This window comes from Xylaria bambusicola (assembly GCF_022495145.1).
Source record: "Xylaria bambusicola strain CBS 139988 unplaced genomic scaffold F5B22scaffold_17, whole genome shotgun sequence".
NCBI classification, from domain to species: domain Eukaryota; kingdom Fungi; phylum Ascomycota; class Sordariomycetes; order Xylariales; family Xylariaceae; genus Xylaria; species Xylaria bambusicola.
This window is the reverse complement of record NW_025953570.1, coordinates 653695-671522: the sequence shown is the minus strand read 5'-3', so window position 1 is coordinate 671522 and position 17828 is coordinate 653695. Positions and strand designations below refer to the sequence as shown.

At 47.4% G+C, this 17828-nt stretch overlaps 4 protein-coding genes across 4 annotated transcripts; 1 reads left to right on the top strand and 3 right to left on the bottom strand.

The window, feature by feature from the left end:
- The first annotated feature begins 440 nt into the window (after positions 1-440).
- On the top strand, positions 441-2598 carry F5B22DRAFT_123741 (uncharacterized protein). The gene is made up of 3 exons (XM_047968902.1): positions 441-797; positions 928-1100; positions 1155-2598. The coding sequence occupies exons 1-3, from the start codon at positions 537-539 to the stop codon at positions 2503-2505; spliced, it is 1785 nt and encodes a 594-aa protein (XP_047831505.1). The 5' UTR covers positions 441-536; the 3' UTR covers positions 2506-2598.
- Positions 2599-3715: 1117 nt separating this feature from the next.
- On the bottom strand, positions 3716-4285 carry F5B22DRAFT_646037 (uncharacterized protein; the record flags this gene model as incomplete). Its single annotated transcript, XM_047978677.1, has 2 exons — positions 3716-3727; positions 3779-4285. 2 exons carry the CDS (start codon positions 4283-4285, stop codon positions 3716-3718), a joined length of 519 nt encoding a protein of 172 aa, XP_047831504.1.
- Positions 4286-6816: 2531 nt separating this feature from the next.
- Positions 6817-8462, bottom strand: F5B22DRAFT_635996 (MFS general substrate transporter; the record flags this gene model as incomplete). Its single annotated transcript, XM_047977222.1, has 3 exons — positions 6817-6987; positions 7046-7187; positions 7243-8462. The coding sequence occupies 3 exons, from the start codon at positions 8460-8462 to the stop codon at positions 6817-6819; spliced, it is 1533 nt and encodes a 510-aa protein (XP_047831503.1).
- Positions 8463-13746: 5284 nt separating this feature from the next.
- Positions 13747-17398, bottom strand: F5B22DRAFT_646035 (ras guanine nucleotide exchange factor domain-containing protein; the record flags this gene model as incomplete). The annotated part of the gene is made up of 2 exons (XM_047978676.1): positions 13747-16800; positions 16856-17398. The coding sequence occupies 2 exons, from the start codon at positions 17396-17398 to the stop codon at positions 13747-13749; spliced, it is 3597 nt and encodes a 1198-aa protein (XP_047831502.1).
- Between the last annotated feature and the right edge of the window lie 430 nt (positions 17399-17828).

The following is a 17828-nucleotide window of genomic DNA, read 5'->3' as shown; positions in this document are numbered from 1 at the left end:
ATGACGCCACATGGTGCGTGTTTGGATAGCTCAACCAGGTCGTCGTTCAGCTGATAAATCTAGACAACCGTGGCTGGCGATTCTCACAGCTGGCATACAACACTCGGCTAGCGCAGGCGGGCTTCCCCAGCCTGCCGTGCGGATATCTGGTGCCCTCTATCCTTTCGGACCCGATGATTCATTCTACAAACTGATAGCTTTAGCATCGCGGTGTTCAGCTGAGGCTGTGGTGTCTCCCAGGCGCCAATTCCCATCCCCAATAACCGAAGTGGCCTCACGCCATCGAAATAGGATTGAAAATGCAAAGCATGCCCGGGATACACCATGGTCTCGATATAGGTAGCCCTACCGGCAAAGCCGCATGTGCCGCCATGCGTAATGGCTTTTGCTTTCATCGGACCAGTACATATCTAGGAGCTCCTCTACGGGTCCTGAGCACTAACTAAAAAATTCTACCTATATATGATTTATTACCACCAAGTCGTTACCCCCAATACGCTTTTCTCACATAAGGTTGGCGCAAATCTTCTCACGCAATGAGGCTCGTATTTTTGATCCTCTTAGGAGGATGCACAGCTATCTCACTCGACAAGGACGTCAATGCTCGATTCCTCGATATGAGAGCCGGAGGCTACAACAAGAGCCCCCGAAAGAACCTCGAAGGGACGAACGGTACCTCTCCCGTGCCACAAATCCTAGGTCACATCTTTAGAACTAGAGATGAATGCAATAATGGCATAGTAGATTGTCAAGACTATCAGTGCGACCAATGCGGAAGCTGTTGTGAAGGAGGTACAGTACGTAACTCTCCAATCTGGTTTGATCTTGGTGATCTTTGAGGAGAGGAGTTCGGTCTTCGAGGTCAAGGTCGCATCTCAGCATCTTCTAGGCTTCAAATGGTCGCCATAACTGACTAATGTGATTTAGTGCGCCGAAAACTTCGGAAACTGTTGTGATGAGGATTTTCATTGCTCTTATGGGTTCGCGTGCTGCAGTACGGGCTGTTGCTATCAAGACACGAGCTTTTGTTGTGATACCTCGCCTACAGGCTGTTGTGTCCAAGGAACTGAGTGCACTGCGGATGGCTGTGTAGGCGAACCGTACGTAATCCGTGCAATTGGAATAGACGGATTTTATACTGATGAGAACTTAAGTGCCTTTCTCATCGAGAGTGTAACGGTCACTACTACCTTCACATCGGTTATTTACGACACATCGACTATCTATGATACGGCCGTGTCCACAAACGTTGGCGTTACGACCGAGTTCGTTACGAGTACAGTCACACGCGACAATATCGAAATTGCAACCGTCACCAATTATGTCACTTCGACAAAAATCGAGAAGCGGTTCCTACCAGAGGATGCCAAAAGGACCGAACAGCCCGAAGAAAGGAGACAGCGCCCAACGCCTCCTGCTCCTGCTCCTAGCCCTACAGCAGCACGAGGTCTCAGAGTATTACGCGATAGCCTCGAAAACATCGGATTATTGCCGAAGAGGGATGTGACGTCCTATATATATGACTACGTCTTCGTCTGGGACACTTATACGAGCGACATATACGAGACAAGTACGGTAGCAACTGAAATTAATTCCATGACTACAGAGTATTCGACAATCATTTCCACCGTCTTCAAAGATGCGAAGAGCACAACAACAGTGGAGTCAACCATTGTTGTGACATCGACTGAAGATGCTACACCAACTTCTGAATCTTCATCACGGGACAAATCAACAGAACCAGTCATTACGAGGACGTCGAACCAAATTATCGTTAAGACTACGTTTGTAGTGGGTGTAACGAACTCGGGAGATGACGGACCAGTTACGGAAACAGCATTTATTGATGCCGGAGGCGCAAGTAGCCAGGTGGTAGAGACACCTGTCAGCACCACCTCATCAACAAGTGGCACAGTCGGATCAACTCCCAGCCCTGAACCTAGCACCTCAAGCAAAAAGAGTGATTTGAGCACTGGGGCAAAGGCAGGAATTGGAGCTGGCGCAGGTGCGGCAGGCTTAGCTCTATTAGGTGCCCTTGTATTCTTCGCACTTGGAAAGCGAGGCCGTTCAACGTCCAGGACATCCAGCGACAACATCCAAGCACCGATGGCACCGAGTACAGTATCTACTTGGACACCGCCACCTCCTCCGGCTCGATACTCTCATCTTGACGGCCGTGAAGTGTCGTACACAGAGAGAGCGGCGGCATTGGCTCGTTCCATGGAAGCCATGCGTAACCCTAACTCGTCCCCAAACATCCAGGCCTATCAGCCATCAAGTAACTTTAGCCCAAGCAGTCGGGGTGCTTCTCCCTCTGCGCCCTCGGAACTCATGATGGGATATGAGAGCCCTCGGGAGGGTAGGCAGGAAATGGGTGGCACAACGGAGAATATGGGATGGTCCATGGGACCCAACACAGTGCCTGATCCGCAGTATCACGAGATGCCTGCCTCTCCCGAGCCGAGCCGTGCGCAGCATCCTAGACAAGGTTATGCACGGTATTAGCTGATTCTCCGAGTTCTATCTTATTTAGATACATAATGTATAATTTTTCGCTTGGACATAGAGCACTTGCTGTCACATATATGTCAATACACAGTGATCTCGATAGCTTCACTTCTTCATCATCGATAGTGCTGTTACCGGCCGTAGCGTGCTAACGTGAAGGACTGGAAGTTTTGTATTCATTAAGCGGCCTCCATTGTCAAGTTTATGTAGATAAACCTTTTTGAAATAGCCAAAGGACGGGACAAACATACTTTGTAATTGAATTTCAGTTTCTTGCGCATCGGCCACGTCTGCCGTCTATTCCCTGTTTTTTGATATAGGCGCTCGGCTCAACCTTGTATCGGCACATGCAGGTATATATATTAGTTCTCAAATAAGCAGGGTTTAGGGGATCAAGACCTGAGTAAGATCGAGCCCTAATTTCATAATGTCCAGACGACTAAGATGAATTGGTAGTTGACCTCGAACTTGCAAAGAAAAAGAAAAGAAAATCAACGTACATATGGCTGTTGCTTCTGGGATCCCAGACCTATACAATATGATAATAGATAATGGAACATTAGACTTGTTGACACTATTATGCTAATGCTTTTAAAGTCACGGCAAAGGTCCAAAGTGATATGAGGCTATCTGGAATTAGTTAGATCTCTTGGATACTACCAGGAAGGCTATACAAGGTATACAGTAAGACTCTCATTGTGGCACAAATATAAAGGGGTTAGAAGTCGGAAGGCATTCCGACTTCTTCTAGCTGTATACAAGGTATCTCTTTGCTCTTCTATCTCTAGACCCCTAGCAGATACTTCATGGAGACAGTAACTCGATCTTTATAGCTTTGAGCAGTGTGAAATGCCAATGGAAAGAACCAGCTGAACTCTGAGCATGAAGAGCAACAAATAGTCATAACAAGCCTTGCAATGATTAAAAAGACAGTAATTAACATTTCATAAACGTCCAACCCAGCCTCATTTTGACTAAAGGGGAGTCAATAATATCATCCCATCCAAAAGGCTTGCTGTCTTTCATGTCAGAAACATAGCTCTTATATCGAGGCAATTTAGCGATCGGCGTCCTATATAGGTCTCGGCCTACACAAAAGAGCCACTTAAGGAAACATCTGTCTTTGTGGAGGCTACGGTGTAGGGTCTCCTTTGACACAGGGTTTATGTTTCTTGGAATCTTTGATTTAGTATTGGAAAAATACTGGTCAAATATCTTTCTACAAAGTGAGGGTTAGCGAGAGGATGCGAGGATGGGGGCTTTGTCTTACTGCGACGACAAATACGTACTCGGATTCTTCACGGACAATCGCTCGAAGTCCACTCTCTACCCTGAACAGACCGCTGATTGTTGGTAGCCACTCGATTGAGATGATTTTGTCCTTATAGCTGCTTTGTAGACCAATAATTTTCGCGTTGTTGGCTGTCCGGAGATCTGGCAGTGCGATTATGCGATCAGTGGCGTTGTGTCTCAATGATTCGAGGATCTGTGCCCAAACCTGCTCGTCTGCATGACCCTGAAGCTTGAAGACAGCACGTTGATCCGAGATGTGTGTAAATTTGAACTCCTTGTCCCGTGCCCAGATAGTCATATTTGGGAGATAGTTGCTTTGTACGAAATTCTCTACCTCGAATTTCCATGTGTGGCTCGTTAGTCTCATACTACCCCAGACGTCCGGCCAGTTATAACCAATATAGCCGATAACGACCAACATTATCTCTGAGGGTAGTAATTCGGGTTGTTTCTGTTCAGCGGCATCTGGTATCCGAGAGGCCATCGTGAATTAGGGTCTTAGCAGAGAAAGAACGGGTAACAACGTCAAGGGTGCTATTTTGGACGTGACGGTATATGTTGAGTTGATGATAATTACGACAACGAAATGGGGGGGCCATCTTTATAACCGACTATCGCTAATGAGTTATGGCATGCTTCAAAAGGAAAGTTTCTATATAACCTTTATCTTGTATGAATAGCTGACGAGATTAGATACATATACCAGCAAAGCTTAAAATCTGCACCCTACAGGAATCGAATTATACGTCAAAATAGCCTTCTCAACTTAAATTCAGGGCTAAAGAAAATTAGACGAAGGGGTCATGACTAAATTCACCTTCTCTCGTACTTTGGTTCTTTCAAATCTTCATTGAAGACGCTAGCCTCCCTAGTGCTGCATAAGAACTGATAATATACAGATCCGGCGATATCACCCATTTATCCTAAAGTTCACTCATCTCACAAAGCATACTCCTTGACTTCTTACACGAAATTAAGTTGCTGACTTACATAAAATTAGACAGAGTTAGAAGCCCCCGTGCTCTTCCGATTCAACAAGTATACCTTCGGGCCCGATTCGCACGATTACTTTAGCTTCAAGGTTTTCTTCACCAAGTATAATAATGGTATTATGCGGTATGGGAGATGCAGAAGATGGCTAGTCTGTACCTACGTAGCTTGAAGAAAGTTTTGGCGCGCGCCGACAACCTTGGTTTGGGTACCAAGCCACCAAAGTCAAATGTAGATTTAGTATAGAGATCCAAGCTGTTTAAGCACTCTGCTCCTTCGACGGTAACTGCATGCTCCACTATCTGCTTCCGCAGTGTCTCTTCAGCTATCTACCTAATACACAGCTAGCATTAAATCAGCATTAATGAATTCTCCTCGGTATTAATTCATGTTGTGGTTACCAATATCAAATGGCTGCCACAGTCAGAATGCCAATGTATGCAAACCACTTTAGGAGATGGCCTACGCAGCGCTGCGAGAAATCTGACAAGAAGGTTAGAGTATGAATATCTTAGTGTGAATGGAGCTCCCTACGAATGCCAGCTGATAAAAAATGAAACTTTCTTTACTTTTTTTCTTGATTTTCTTCTTGGAGCGCAAATGGCACTTCTGGAGGCGTTCAACTTGGACCTGTAAAGAAGCCATTTTTTGAGCCGCAAATAGTAAGTAAGGACATCCAAGAACTTCCAAGACTTACCAAGATGGAGCGAACCCCTGGAAAGGATACATTCCACTACCTGTTCGATCTACGAAGGGTCCAATTCAGTAAGTCATTATGCCTTAAAATTAACATCGTATTATGTAATTTCACGTCTTAGAGAAAAGTAGCACCCGATAACGGCGCTCTGGAAATGAGAAAATCGTAGGATGAAGGGGAGGAAGTGTCTCTCATGGAAGCTGATATCCAACCAGAGCTCAGCGAGCGACCCGATGCGGAAGGTGGTGACTTGAACTCCATTTATAAAGACAGTAGATTAAGGCCTACACTACCTAAGCAGGTACTTAGTATGCTTTATTATAGGTAGACAGACACTTGATGAATGCCACACCCCCGTCTCGCGGTGATAGAAGAAGAGATATGTTGAAGTCTATTCTACGAGCCAGGCGCCTCGAGTTCTTCAATAGGAAAAGGAAAAGAGATCGGCACGGCTTCGTCAAGATTCGTAATACCCAGAAACCACATAAATCAAGTCTTCTATCTTTGCGCCTCCAGCATAGATCGTCAGTTATGTCGTCTCCCTGGTCTATAGGGTGGTATCCTAGTTCCCACGACAATCAAGACCCCCAATGAGAGTTGCGGCTGGCTAAAGCTTCGAGGATATCCTCGAGGATGCTGCTGTTACTATCAGAAACGTGTCCATCTCTCTCTAAGATCTGACATCGAGTCACGAATCTCACTAACCATCCGATAGAACGGGGAAACCGCTGGACAAAGAGTCATGGGCTACCAGCGGTGACGCATACCACGCCTCACACCGAATTGAACAAGATTGTCCAGCACAACGGACCATAGACTTCACCCTCCTACGCTGAGGACTACGGTAAGATCTACCGCGCCTGTGGAAATGTAAGTATTCTCCCCCTTGTTTCTAAACCCCCTCGTAACCAAGAGAACCACGACAGTATATCGCCCAATAGGCAAGTCCAATAGATCAGGTTGATAGATTTCCCATGTTGCGGTTAGTAGCATGACTACTAAACTAAGTAGCTCGCGTGAATTATTATAGAAGACACCCGTTGATACATTGTTTCCCGCAGTATATCGGATATCAAAACGCGAGGTAGTCTTGGGCGAGTACGGATACGCCAAGCGAGTATTAGGCTCAATATTAAGTTGTATATTTCGACAAAATCGCGCCTGGTATCTCATCCCAAAAGCAATCCTGAAATCTTGTGACATCCGCTTACGACAAAAGCAATGTCTCTTGGTTCAACACTAGTTGGACTACAAAGACAATTTCACAAACTTCAAAAGGCATATTTATTCATAACATGAAATTTCCTAGGGCATAACTCGCTTTTAAATCAGACATGGTTTTCAATGGCTGCGCGCTTCTCCTGGAGAACAGCAGTGGGCGCAACTTCCTCGATTGTCCCATCACTAAACTTCAGGTCCTCTTCAATGTCGGTGGTATCCTTGATGCGAAGCCAGATGACTGGAGCGGCAATGAAAATGGAGGCGGCACACAGAGCAAACTGATATGGAGGCGATTAGCTCAGGAAACATGTCGGCGAAGGAGTGATGTCAACTTACAGTTGCGGCATAAAGTGTACGGTAGGAGACGCCTTGTCCGTCCAGAGCCCAGAAAACAGCAGCGCCACCTGATTGGATACCCTTGTAGAAACCAGCCATGTTGGCAGTTTTACGGCCCGAGTTGGAGAGAGCGCCAATCCACCTATACAATGAATTAGTAAAACACCGCCAGAAGAACAATAGCATCAGTCACGTACCAGTAAATGGAGGCCTGCCAGCAAGCATCGTAGAAGCCGTAAAAGATGTACAGGAAAGCCGGGCCGATATAACGGAGTTCGGTGTAAGCAATCTTTTGCGCCTCATAGTCTTGCTGGATAGTGACGGATCGGGGTGGTTGATCTTTTTCGAAAGCATAACCACCTCCCCAAATGACGAAGGTGAGGATGATCAGGGTGACCAAAGCGATCTTTGAGCGCACAGAACGGCGGATCCCGGAGTAGTCGAGGGCAGTACCGTACACTATAGCGCCTAGAATCTGCGCGAGCCAGTACAATAGCGAGTTTAGGGACCGCGCTTGTAGGTTGAAATGAGCTCCATTGACACCATTTTGCTGGTAGGTGTAGAAAATGTTGGAGGCAAAGAACATGGGAAAGAGGAGCACGACCCATGGCTGTAATTGGATGCACTCCCAGAGGCCGTAAAACTCAGATTGCCAGGTAGGTTCCTTCATGACGATGACCTTGGAGCCATCCTCACGAATAACCTTGTCTGCGTTAACGAGGGTCAAGGCGAGAATAGCACCGGCAAACATGAGAACGATGAAGGCAATATAGGTGCCGTCGTTAACCGTTCCGCTCGGGTTATTTAGGTTCTGAACGAGCACAATCAGAGCACCCAAGACACCGCCAGCGTTGAAGATGATCCAGAAGACACTGATATATCTACCCTTGGATTTCTCTAGAGGGTAGGCCATCATGATAGCACCCTGCGCGGTCCAAAGCAAACCAGCGCACAACCCCAACAGAGCACCGGCGAATGTAACGAAGCCCTCATTTTTGGTGTGATTGTAGGCCAAAAAACTGGCCGAGTACAAGGAATAACCGAAACCACCTATCGCGAGGGTGATTCTAATACCGAGCTTGTTTGCGAATGAACCGGAGAAGAAACCGACAATAGCAAAAACAGCGTACGTCGCGGTTGAAGCGTTGGCCTGAACGTGAGGGTTGAGCTGACCACCACCACCAAGACCGTTGAGAGCGTTGTATAGACCCGGGCACAGGAAGCACACGAATGATACCATCAGGAGTTGGGCCTTCGGAGAGGCATACCAGATCTGTTTGGTGCCGGGAAACAGCTTGAAGCCCTTGTAAATAAATCCATCGGGGCGGGGGATGGTGACGCCTTCGACATAGTGGGGCGAGTCTGCTTCAGACGTTCCGGTGCCCGTACGGACGACGTTCGAATCTTTCTCGGCCATTTTGGAGGACTCTAGCTAGTCCAGACGGTCACACAGACACACACCACACTCGACTCTTCGGCAGGGAAAAGGTTCAAAAAGACCTGTGTCTACATTGAGATTAGTTAGCCTCGGCTGTTGCAAAACAAATCAGATAGTCTCAAGCACAGCTGGTGAGCCATTGGCGCATCACAGGGAAGATAACAGACGTGCGACAGACGTGCAGGTGTGGCATGCGCATGCACGTCTGTTCAAGTTGATGCGTGAGGTGGTAGCTAACCTTGCGAGGGACGAGCCGCGTGACGGCTAAATTAAGCCTTGAACCGTATGCGGAGGTATAAACCTTGGTGGTCGAGAAGAAAAAGAGGGAAAAAGGGAATCAGATAGATTGATGCGCGCGGGCAGGGTGTGATATTATACCACCCTACCTAGTACGACGATAAAGGGAAGACATGGAGCCTGGGATGGGTGGTGATGGGTAGCCAGTAGGAGACGGCGCCCTGGACCCAACAGAACCCAGCTAATCAACTCTACCCCAGCTTAGACGGTAGCTCTTAGCGGAATGAGGAAGGAAGTGCGGAGTGCCTGCCCGTTACGCTAGAGCATGTACTTACCTTACTTATGTACATGTAGATAACCTTTAGGTACCTGCCTCCCACTTACAGCTACCTACATACATATGTATGTACCTATGTGCAGGTACCTATCTACTACACAGTAGGTATCTAGATACCTAGGCTGAGATGGCTAGAAGGAATAATGTATTATTATTACCTGTATGGTCGGGTCGGGTCTGGCCGAATACCACAAACAAAATCTTGTCAATAGGCTGCAGGAAACTACCGAGGCGTAAAGGGTAGCAATTGGTACCATCGCGCATCCAGACAAGTATACGGATGGTAGGTAGCAGCTATCAGCATGGAGAATTGGGTCAAGGATGTGCCTGGGCAGTCCTGGGTCCGTCCAGAGTCCGTCTGTCGATCGATGATTAGACCTGATTACCCAGATCCAATACGGGCGCACCCCATGGCAGCGGTTTCACGTGCACGCGTTGGGCAGCTAGAAATATCGAAGTGGCCCACGCTACGTGACAGTCACGATGCAATTCAATATCTCTTCGAGGATCCTAAAATAGATGGACGCAATCTGTTACCCAAGGTAGCATGAGTACATAGTACGCTCGGTGCTTATTTACCTACTTGAGTACCTAGCCCTGTTCTGCCCTGTGGACGCCCCAGAAGCCGCTTAGCGGAGGGCCTGCGTACTATAGAATAGTGCAGTGCCAAATTGATTGCATGATAATGTTACAGGACTGCATACCTAGTTAGTATCGACCGTTGAGAAAAGAGAGGGTGGCGTTGTTGTACGCTACTACTTACGAAGTGATGGCAAACTGTGGAATTCGTGTTCACTCATGATCCATTCCAACTGCTAAGGATCCAGAGGTTCGGAGTTCAGAAGTTACCGGGGTGATATAGTGTACTACTTACACTGCAGCACCTAGGTATAAATTGCGTAATTTGCGCTCTGGAATCTCAGGTGATGACTGTCATCTCAACCTATTCCAGAGATCGTTCCTCATTAGATACCTATAGCCTTAGAGTACGTAGTTATTGACGATGGCATATCGAAATGTCTGAGGCATGTTCAAGGTAGTGAAGTAGGTATCTGTAGGTATTCTAGCGGTATCTCTAGCAGACTCTAGCATACCTACTTACAGTAGCAGTAGATACAGAAAGTTAGCGAATAGCCGGGGTCAGTCCATGGCTGACGGGAGATAAGTAGCGGGCCGAATATGCTCGAGACACTCAACTTGTGATTGGTGTCTGTTCTTCAAGTCACAAGATCAATCTCCGCTTATTCTGCTTTTGAGCGCTGTTATTGGCGGGAAGGACCCAAGAAAGAACCAACGATTAGGAAGGAGACAGGGGTGGCCCCCGTGGTGGGAGCCGGAAGTGGGCCCCGACCGGGGAAGGGGTGCAAACTCGGCCAGCCAGGCCAGAGAGGCATTCAGGCCAATCCCTCCCGGTGCTTGCGGTGCTTCCACTAGGATAGGTACAGGGTTTGGTGGCGTACGGTAGTTGGGTTGTACTCTGGTACTGGTAGGTTGTTGTATGTAACGTTGCCCAGCCCTTGAGACAACCGCATGATACCATTCCTCCCTACATACGAAGCAGTCTACCTAGTGCAAACAAACTGCCCACCTAGACATCTTCTCGCAACCTCCGTGCCTATCTACATGCTACATATGCGTATAATCCCTTGCTACATACCTTCTACCCTTCGACATTCTGCTAGAGCCGACCCGTGTAGGGTTAGCGAGGTTACAGGTAGCATCCGAGTATCAGGATTCGCCTTTGCAGCCTCGTCAGATAATACCTAGCTCAGCTATTAAACAATCAACGCCGAGTATCAACGCTATATAATACCGTTCGGTGTTATTATTCGGCTCAGCTCGGCTCAAGTCTTCCAGAATAGTGAACGAGCCCCCAGATGAATTACGTTGGTAATGGTAGAGAAGAGAGTTCAAGCGCCATGCAATAGGTACCAACTGGCTGGACCAGCAACGCTCCACCAACCTTAAGTAACCTTGGTGTGGATCTGGCGCATTTCGAGATAGGCAGTTTCTGCATGTCAAGACTGGGGTTGACAAAGATAATAAACACGACTGAACATCTACGTCTACATAGATATAGCATCAGGGCGTCCATCTTCGATCGGTAGCAGTACAGTAGATAGAATATACATACGGTAGGACGTGTTGGCGACATTGTTGATAGTACAGATATCTTACCTAGGTTTCGAATCCCATCACTGCTATGCGTCAATCCTCTTATCACCAGTCTGGCCTACCTGGGTTAGAACTCCATGTAACGAGCAAGCATTGCCGGTTTTAGTACACTACTACTAAGATACCCCTTAACGGGTTCTTCAAGAGCCCTTCGAGATTGCTTCGAGCACCTCAAGACCAGGTTACATTCGCACCCGCCATGAGGCGCCTTGAGCTGAAAGCACCATGTTTCCAGCCTTAACGTAAGGTTGCAGTTGTTATCAAATGGGAATCCGCTGCCTGTCGCTTCCAGCTTACCGGTTACGAATATCAAGCGGCGTTGTCTTGTTCTTATCTGGCCCACCCGCCTATACTAACTACCTAGCACTATGTAGGTAGGTACCTATTGTGATGGAAGTCTCCCTTGCTTGAATGTTAGCTGTACGCCATCATTTGTTGTTGGTGGTTTGCGACGTTTGACAAACTTGCTGCAACGACTACAATCGTCGCTGCAACCTACCTACTCACCTACCTTACCACTGTAGATGCTAAGCCAGTAGCGTAACGGCTCAACACGAGGTAAGACATCGTAGCGTCAGATGCCCGCTGCAAGCCATCTGCTGATACTTACCTACGCACATACCTATCTGCTCGTAATCTATACATGACGACCGACCACAGTTCTTTAAGGTTACTTTTCTTACCGACTGCTGTGCCACTCACCCGCGGCCAAACAAGTGGTTGGTTAGGTGAGGTAAGCACCGAGACGCATTCGCCGTTTCCAACGCCGCCACCACACCATTTTCGCCCTCCCTCGCTCGACTGTCTCGCTTTCGTCCGACCCCTCTTTCGTACCCCTCCTCCACTCGTGCACATTCGCCATATTCGTACTTACACTTTCGCTGTTTGTCCAAGTACTACGTGCGTACTGCCTCTGTTCTATTTCGTACACCTATCTTCTTCTACCTTACGAAACCCGAGAAGTCGCTCGTATTGAAACCTGTCATACCCATCCCAGCTCATCAAATACCTACCTACATACTTAGGTAGTACTGACGCAAGAATGTCTGTCTACCCACTAATCGCCATATCAGTCGAACAACCAATTTTACCTCAGACTGTATATCACCCCAGCTAATCTAGGTACCAAATAATTTAGAGGCGGGCAGTAGATCAGGAGCAATGCATTCGAAGAGCGATTTATGTCTTTTATCTATTCTGATACTGTATGATGTATCTACTTCTTCACGGAGAAAACACGTCCCTCTAGCTACATACATGCTTTGATGGAGACACATGAGTATGGGGTCCCGGTCTTCAAGCAGCTGTACGCTTAGGCTATCAATTCGTACCTCAGTGAACCAGTTAAGGTATGTACTCAAGTACTCAAGTGACCTAGCTTATCTATGTCAATATGGAAGGGGTGTCAATGTTAGACAGGAAGGTAGATCATTTGATACGAGATGTAAGTGAATATAATCAACGCCAAGTATACTCGATAAACATTTTCGATAATCTTGCGAATGTCATGCACCCATGATAATCACTTTAAGAGACCATCGCCATTGATAATCCTCCAGAATAACCCCACATGCGGGAAGCAGCAGCAAAGACATTGTATTTTGGCATCAAAGGTATTCTTCAATTGCCTATTTCTTTGCATGTACACCAGGATCCAAACCTAGCCAATTCATTCCCGATTCCTAGATGCTATATTAAGCAAATGAGGCGTGAGCCGTAAACATGATCTGCCGTTATGGAATTCCCAATCCCTGAGCACCCTATTGTTCATCATAACGACAAAGAAGCGAGTATAGACCTTTTTGGTCTTGGAGGGAGATGAACAAATCACCAAGACCGCCCCTTCCCGTTCCCACCCAGGTCCAGCCCTCATGACGGGCCATTTAGCTAAAAAAAATTATGATGATTTTCCTTTTTGACACACCCCGCCCCGAACACAATTTTGTTGTTTCACAGTGTGACCTGAAGAGGTTCCAGAAAGTCCAATACACATTATACAGAGATATGCATATGCGTCCATCTCAATTCTGGAGAGTTGAACTCAACCCCGTCCGTGGCACAAGCTGCTGATGCTTATGATCCCATGATAATGATGATGATAAATTAACTCCGAAATCAAGTCTAGGTATGATGTTGGATGCTAAACATCACCAAGACCTGGGGCTTCAGCTCGAAGGTCAAAAACTCATACGCGTTGATGATATACGCGGTGGTCAAATGTTAATAAGTGTGTGAAGAATATATGTCGGTGATAAAAAGGTATGAGGTCTTGTTTGGAGCGCTTCTACTCCTGTAATGCCGACATCTGATGCGAGATAAGTAGATAATAGGTTATGTTGACCGCCCGTATAGTAAATCCAAGATGCTTCGTGAATAGCATGCATACAATAAAGAAAGGATGGGGTATCATAGATATGGTGAAGAGGAAATATGAAGATGCAATGCATTGTGAATAAGGCCTTTCGCTAACCACTCGATGAAGTAAGTGTTGGAGCGTTGTCATGGCGATAGTGCTTATATCGCGACGGCGGTATTGTTGTTATGTCGATCTCGAGATATCCAACCGAAAAGATCTGCTTTCGCGCTAGTTTGAGTTGACGGTGTTGGTCCTTCAACTGGAGTCCGCAATGCAGTCTCTCTTGGCTCAAGAAGAAGACTTTTTCTATAATAGCTAACCTGAACGTTACTCTGATCCAGCTCCTTCATGCGGACAATCTGGGCTTGGAGCCATTCCTGCATATCCGGAATCTCAGTCATCCTGTAGGGTAGCTGGAATCGTTGCAGATCGCCAATGATCTTCGCTGTTCGACTATGCTTATCAAAATTGATGACGGTCATTCCTTGGCCCTGAGGACCAATACCTGGATGTTGCTTTGTAGCTGGATTGCCGATATCGACAAAGGTAAGATCTGTGAGAAACATGCCTAGAAAGGGGAGACAAGGAGGCACATGACCTTGAAGGCGTGCTCGAAGTACCCTGTGATTGTTTGCTGGCTCGACAATGGCCTGTAGTGTCTTAAACAACTCCCGACGTTTGGGACTTATAATGTCCCAAGTCTTTCGCAAGCGACTAATGATCGAGCTATTAAGACTGCAAACAATAGCCATCAATCCGTCGTAGTTATTCAACTCGAGGCACTGGTTGGCAATTTTGATCCACTGCTTGATCATGGCAGCACGTTTCTTGACTTCGGAGTATTGAAGAATTGTATCCGCAACCAAGTTAGAGAGATCGTTAGATAATCCGGACATAGCCTTAACATTAGGCGATTCAACGCCGCCATTTTTCATCCACTGCGACCCGAGAAGCTCGTCGGGCTTGATGGAAGAAAATATAGACATTTGCTTTAGAGTGATCTGGCGAGCGAGCTCAAGAGGGTCAAAATCAAGGATCGATGGTAAGCTGCCACCTATTTTCCAATTCGTAAGAAGGCCTTGTTGACTCTTTGAAAGAATAGAAGCTGGCAAACCAAGATCGGAAGACACGAAAGGAGCTGACAAGGCATTCTGTTTGGCTACTGATGAAGCGAGGCGAGACAATGTCAAGTTTTCCGTAGAAGAGACACGCTGAACCAACTCTGCCAGACGTTTACCCGCTGAAGGAATAACGAGTCCTAATTTGTACTCAGCGAAATGGGCAATCAAGGGGAGAGCCTCCCCATCTGTTGGCTCTCGCCAGTGAGACTCCAGCCAACCCTTGAGCACATTATAGACTCGTAGTTGAACAGGGCTTGCGATAGCAGGGGATTCGCTGATATAGTCAAAGCGCTCAATTAGAACCTCAACTAATCTGGTCGGTGTGCAGAATAGGCGGAAAGTAAGATAGAATGCAGATACAAACATCGCATCAGGCGTTGTTTCGTGTGTTGTAAGGCGCTCCACAAGTGCTTGTAGTGTCCCCCCAACAACCTGGCCGTCCTTGTTAAACATGAGCTCATGGACATATGTCTTCTCAAGTAACTTAGATTCCACTTCTTCCACTTCTTCGGTGAGAGCCGTACTGCCTGTGGTGCTAATATCGGACAATGAGGGCTGAGTCCTGGGTGCTTGAGCGCTGTCAGGAGTGGTGGCGCGTGTGGATGTTTGGGATACGACACTGGACTCAAAATCGCGGCTGAGATACGAACTGCTAGTTCCCGAACTTATTGCTGTCCCAGTATCGGACCTGAAAGATCCATGTAATTCAATATCATGTGATACTTCTATCGGGCTGTATGAGTCTTCTGAAACAAGGGCGGTGCTGAGTTTTGGTAGAGGTTGTACTAGCGGCCGTGATAACGGCGCTGAGGATACGCTGGTTGACGGACTTGCATCTACACTGACTGACTGTGTTCGGGATAACAGAGAGGTTGCCTCAGCCCTGCCTACTGTTTCAATTGTCTCTGTCTCGGCTATAGGTGGTATTTCAGGTAGCGGTTTGTCCATTGATAACAACAGCGAAGTGGATACCGGGGAAGTGGGCGATTTCTTCGATTCTACAACACTTGTGTTCTCTGGTGTGTGAGGGCGAGTCTGGGACGCCATTTCAAACAAGCTCAGGTCAAGGCCTAGATCAGCCTCTTCGATTTCGAACTCAAAATCCCCGATCTTCTCAAGGACCCATTTTGTCCTTGCAACGCACTCACCAGCCGTCTTGACGCAGTGGATAGCCGCATGTTGGAGCGCGTCGTCTTGAGGCATGACAATGTGTTCGGTCTCGACATCACAGGTCGTCAAGATGTCTCGTGCAGACGACACTAAATCACGAATATGGTCGAACATGGTTGTACGGGCGGTTTCTAGAGATTCCGGGATGATGGTGTTGTGGTCGCACACAACATTAACCACAGCCCAGAGAGCCCCGCCCGATGTTGTGGAGAGCCTGATGGCCAAGGCGAATTCCGATCGTGAAAGTGACTGGAGGCGTAAACGACCAATCAAGGAGCTGAGATGTGATAAAAAGGCGTCATGACATGAGTTGAGTTGTTCTGAAACCAAATTATGTGATTGTGTCGATGGTGAGCGGCCAGCAAAGGATATCCGATGTGTTATGCTAGCAGACAGTCGATTAGGAGCCTGCATGGTTCTTTGAGAGACCCGGTTGCCTGGTAAGTTTGTCGGAGATTGGATGCACGACAAACGCTGTGGTGTTAGTTCGCTAGCCTGCATTGCTTCAGCTGATGACTCGGTTGGCGTGTCGATTGCAGTCATTCGACAGTCGGGGTTACTATTCTCCTCTGCTTCTTGTCCAAAGCTTGTTGTTTCCGCGGGCGGTGTTGGTGGAACGAATGACTCCTCCATAACAGTGGCCATGACTGTCACTGCTGGCGCTCGGGTACGTCGATCCTCTTCCAAAAGATCGAGAAACCGCACGCCCCTGACAACCACCTTGAATGCTCTTAATATCATCTCATCGATAACATCATTGGCTTGGTCGGAAAACTGCGCTGAGAACCTAAGCATCCCTTGTAAGCGCTTTGCAGTTTTTACCAGCAGAGACAATTCGGAGAGTAAACTCTTTCGCCCCCGTCTGAGACTTTCACTCCTCTGGATGGTCGGCGTTTCACGAGTCAAGCAGTGCGTGCGTTCCTAGAGGGGTTCAGTAATCGGCCACCATGCAATCCGATACATCAGCGAAGCTTACAAGTAGATACCGCACTCCGGCGATGATGCCTTTCATGAACTCTTGGTTCTCAAAGATATCTTGATCGTCCGTGACCGTGCTCCTAAGAAGGTCCCAGAAATTCAACAGCGCTTTCAATAGATTCCTCATTTCTTCAGGATCGTAACCCTCACAGTAGTTCGTAGGTAACCAGCCCCTCGCACCCGTTGCCAGTAGAGTTCCGTCAGCCCAGCCATTGGTATGGATCGAGTGCACTAGCACTACATCGCCTTCGTTGAGCGGTAAAGTGATGGTCGAGTCGGTTACCGTACAGGCAGGCTGAAATGGATAGAATGCTCGAAGATAGTTATGGAATATTGTGTGTGGTGGCTGCGGCGACTGCGAAACGAGATCTTCTTGTGACTCATTTGGCGTTGAAGGTGGCGTTATCTGCGATTGAGAGTAGATGCTTGCAGAAGCATTGACAGCTGCATCATCCTCGCTCACGGACCCAGAGCGACTCTTCGTGATTGCAAGAGGTGCGACCTGCAAGCTCGCCCGCACAGGCTGCATTTCCAGCATCATGATTGCTGAATAAATTAATTTTGATGCACCATGGGGCTTGGTTCTACTTGCTCACACCAGCGTAGCAGCTGTGTCGGCAACGAGACGCAGCCCCTCCCCAGGGATCAATTGACACGATTAACCAATTTAGTTGAGCTCGGCTTGCTTTAGTTCGTCGCGTGCACGGCAGTCCGATCGTTTCGTCTACTATTTTCGTGAATAATCCAGTCCTTTAGACTATTATAGTAGAGAAAAAGCAGTTACAAAACGCGAATCCAAGTTGGTATAGTAGGAGACTTCTACAGATGGAATAATAGTCAGTTTACTGAGTCTTTGGGGAAGCTTGGGCTAGTTCGTTGTCTGGTATGGTCGCGAACTAGACTAGAGAGCGAGGTATGATGGAATGAAGGGAGGTACAAAGTGGTGATCCGGGACTGAGACGGAAGAAAGC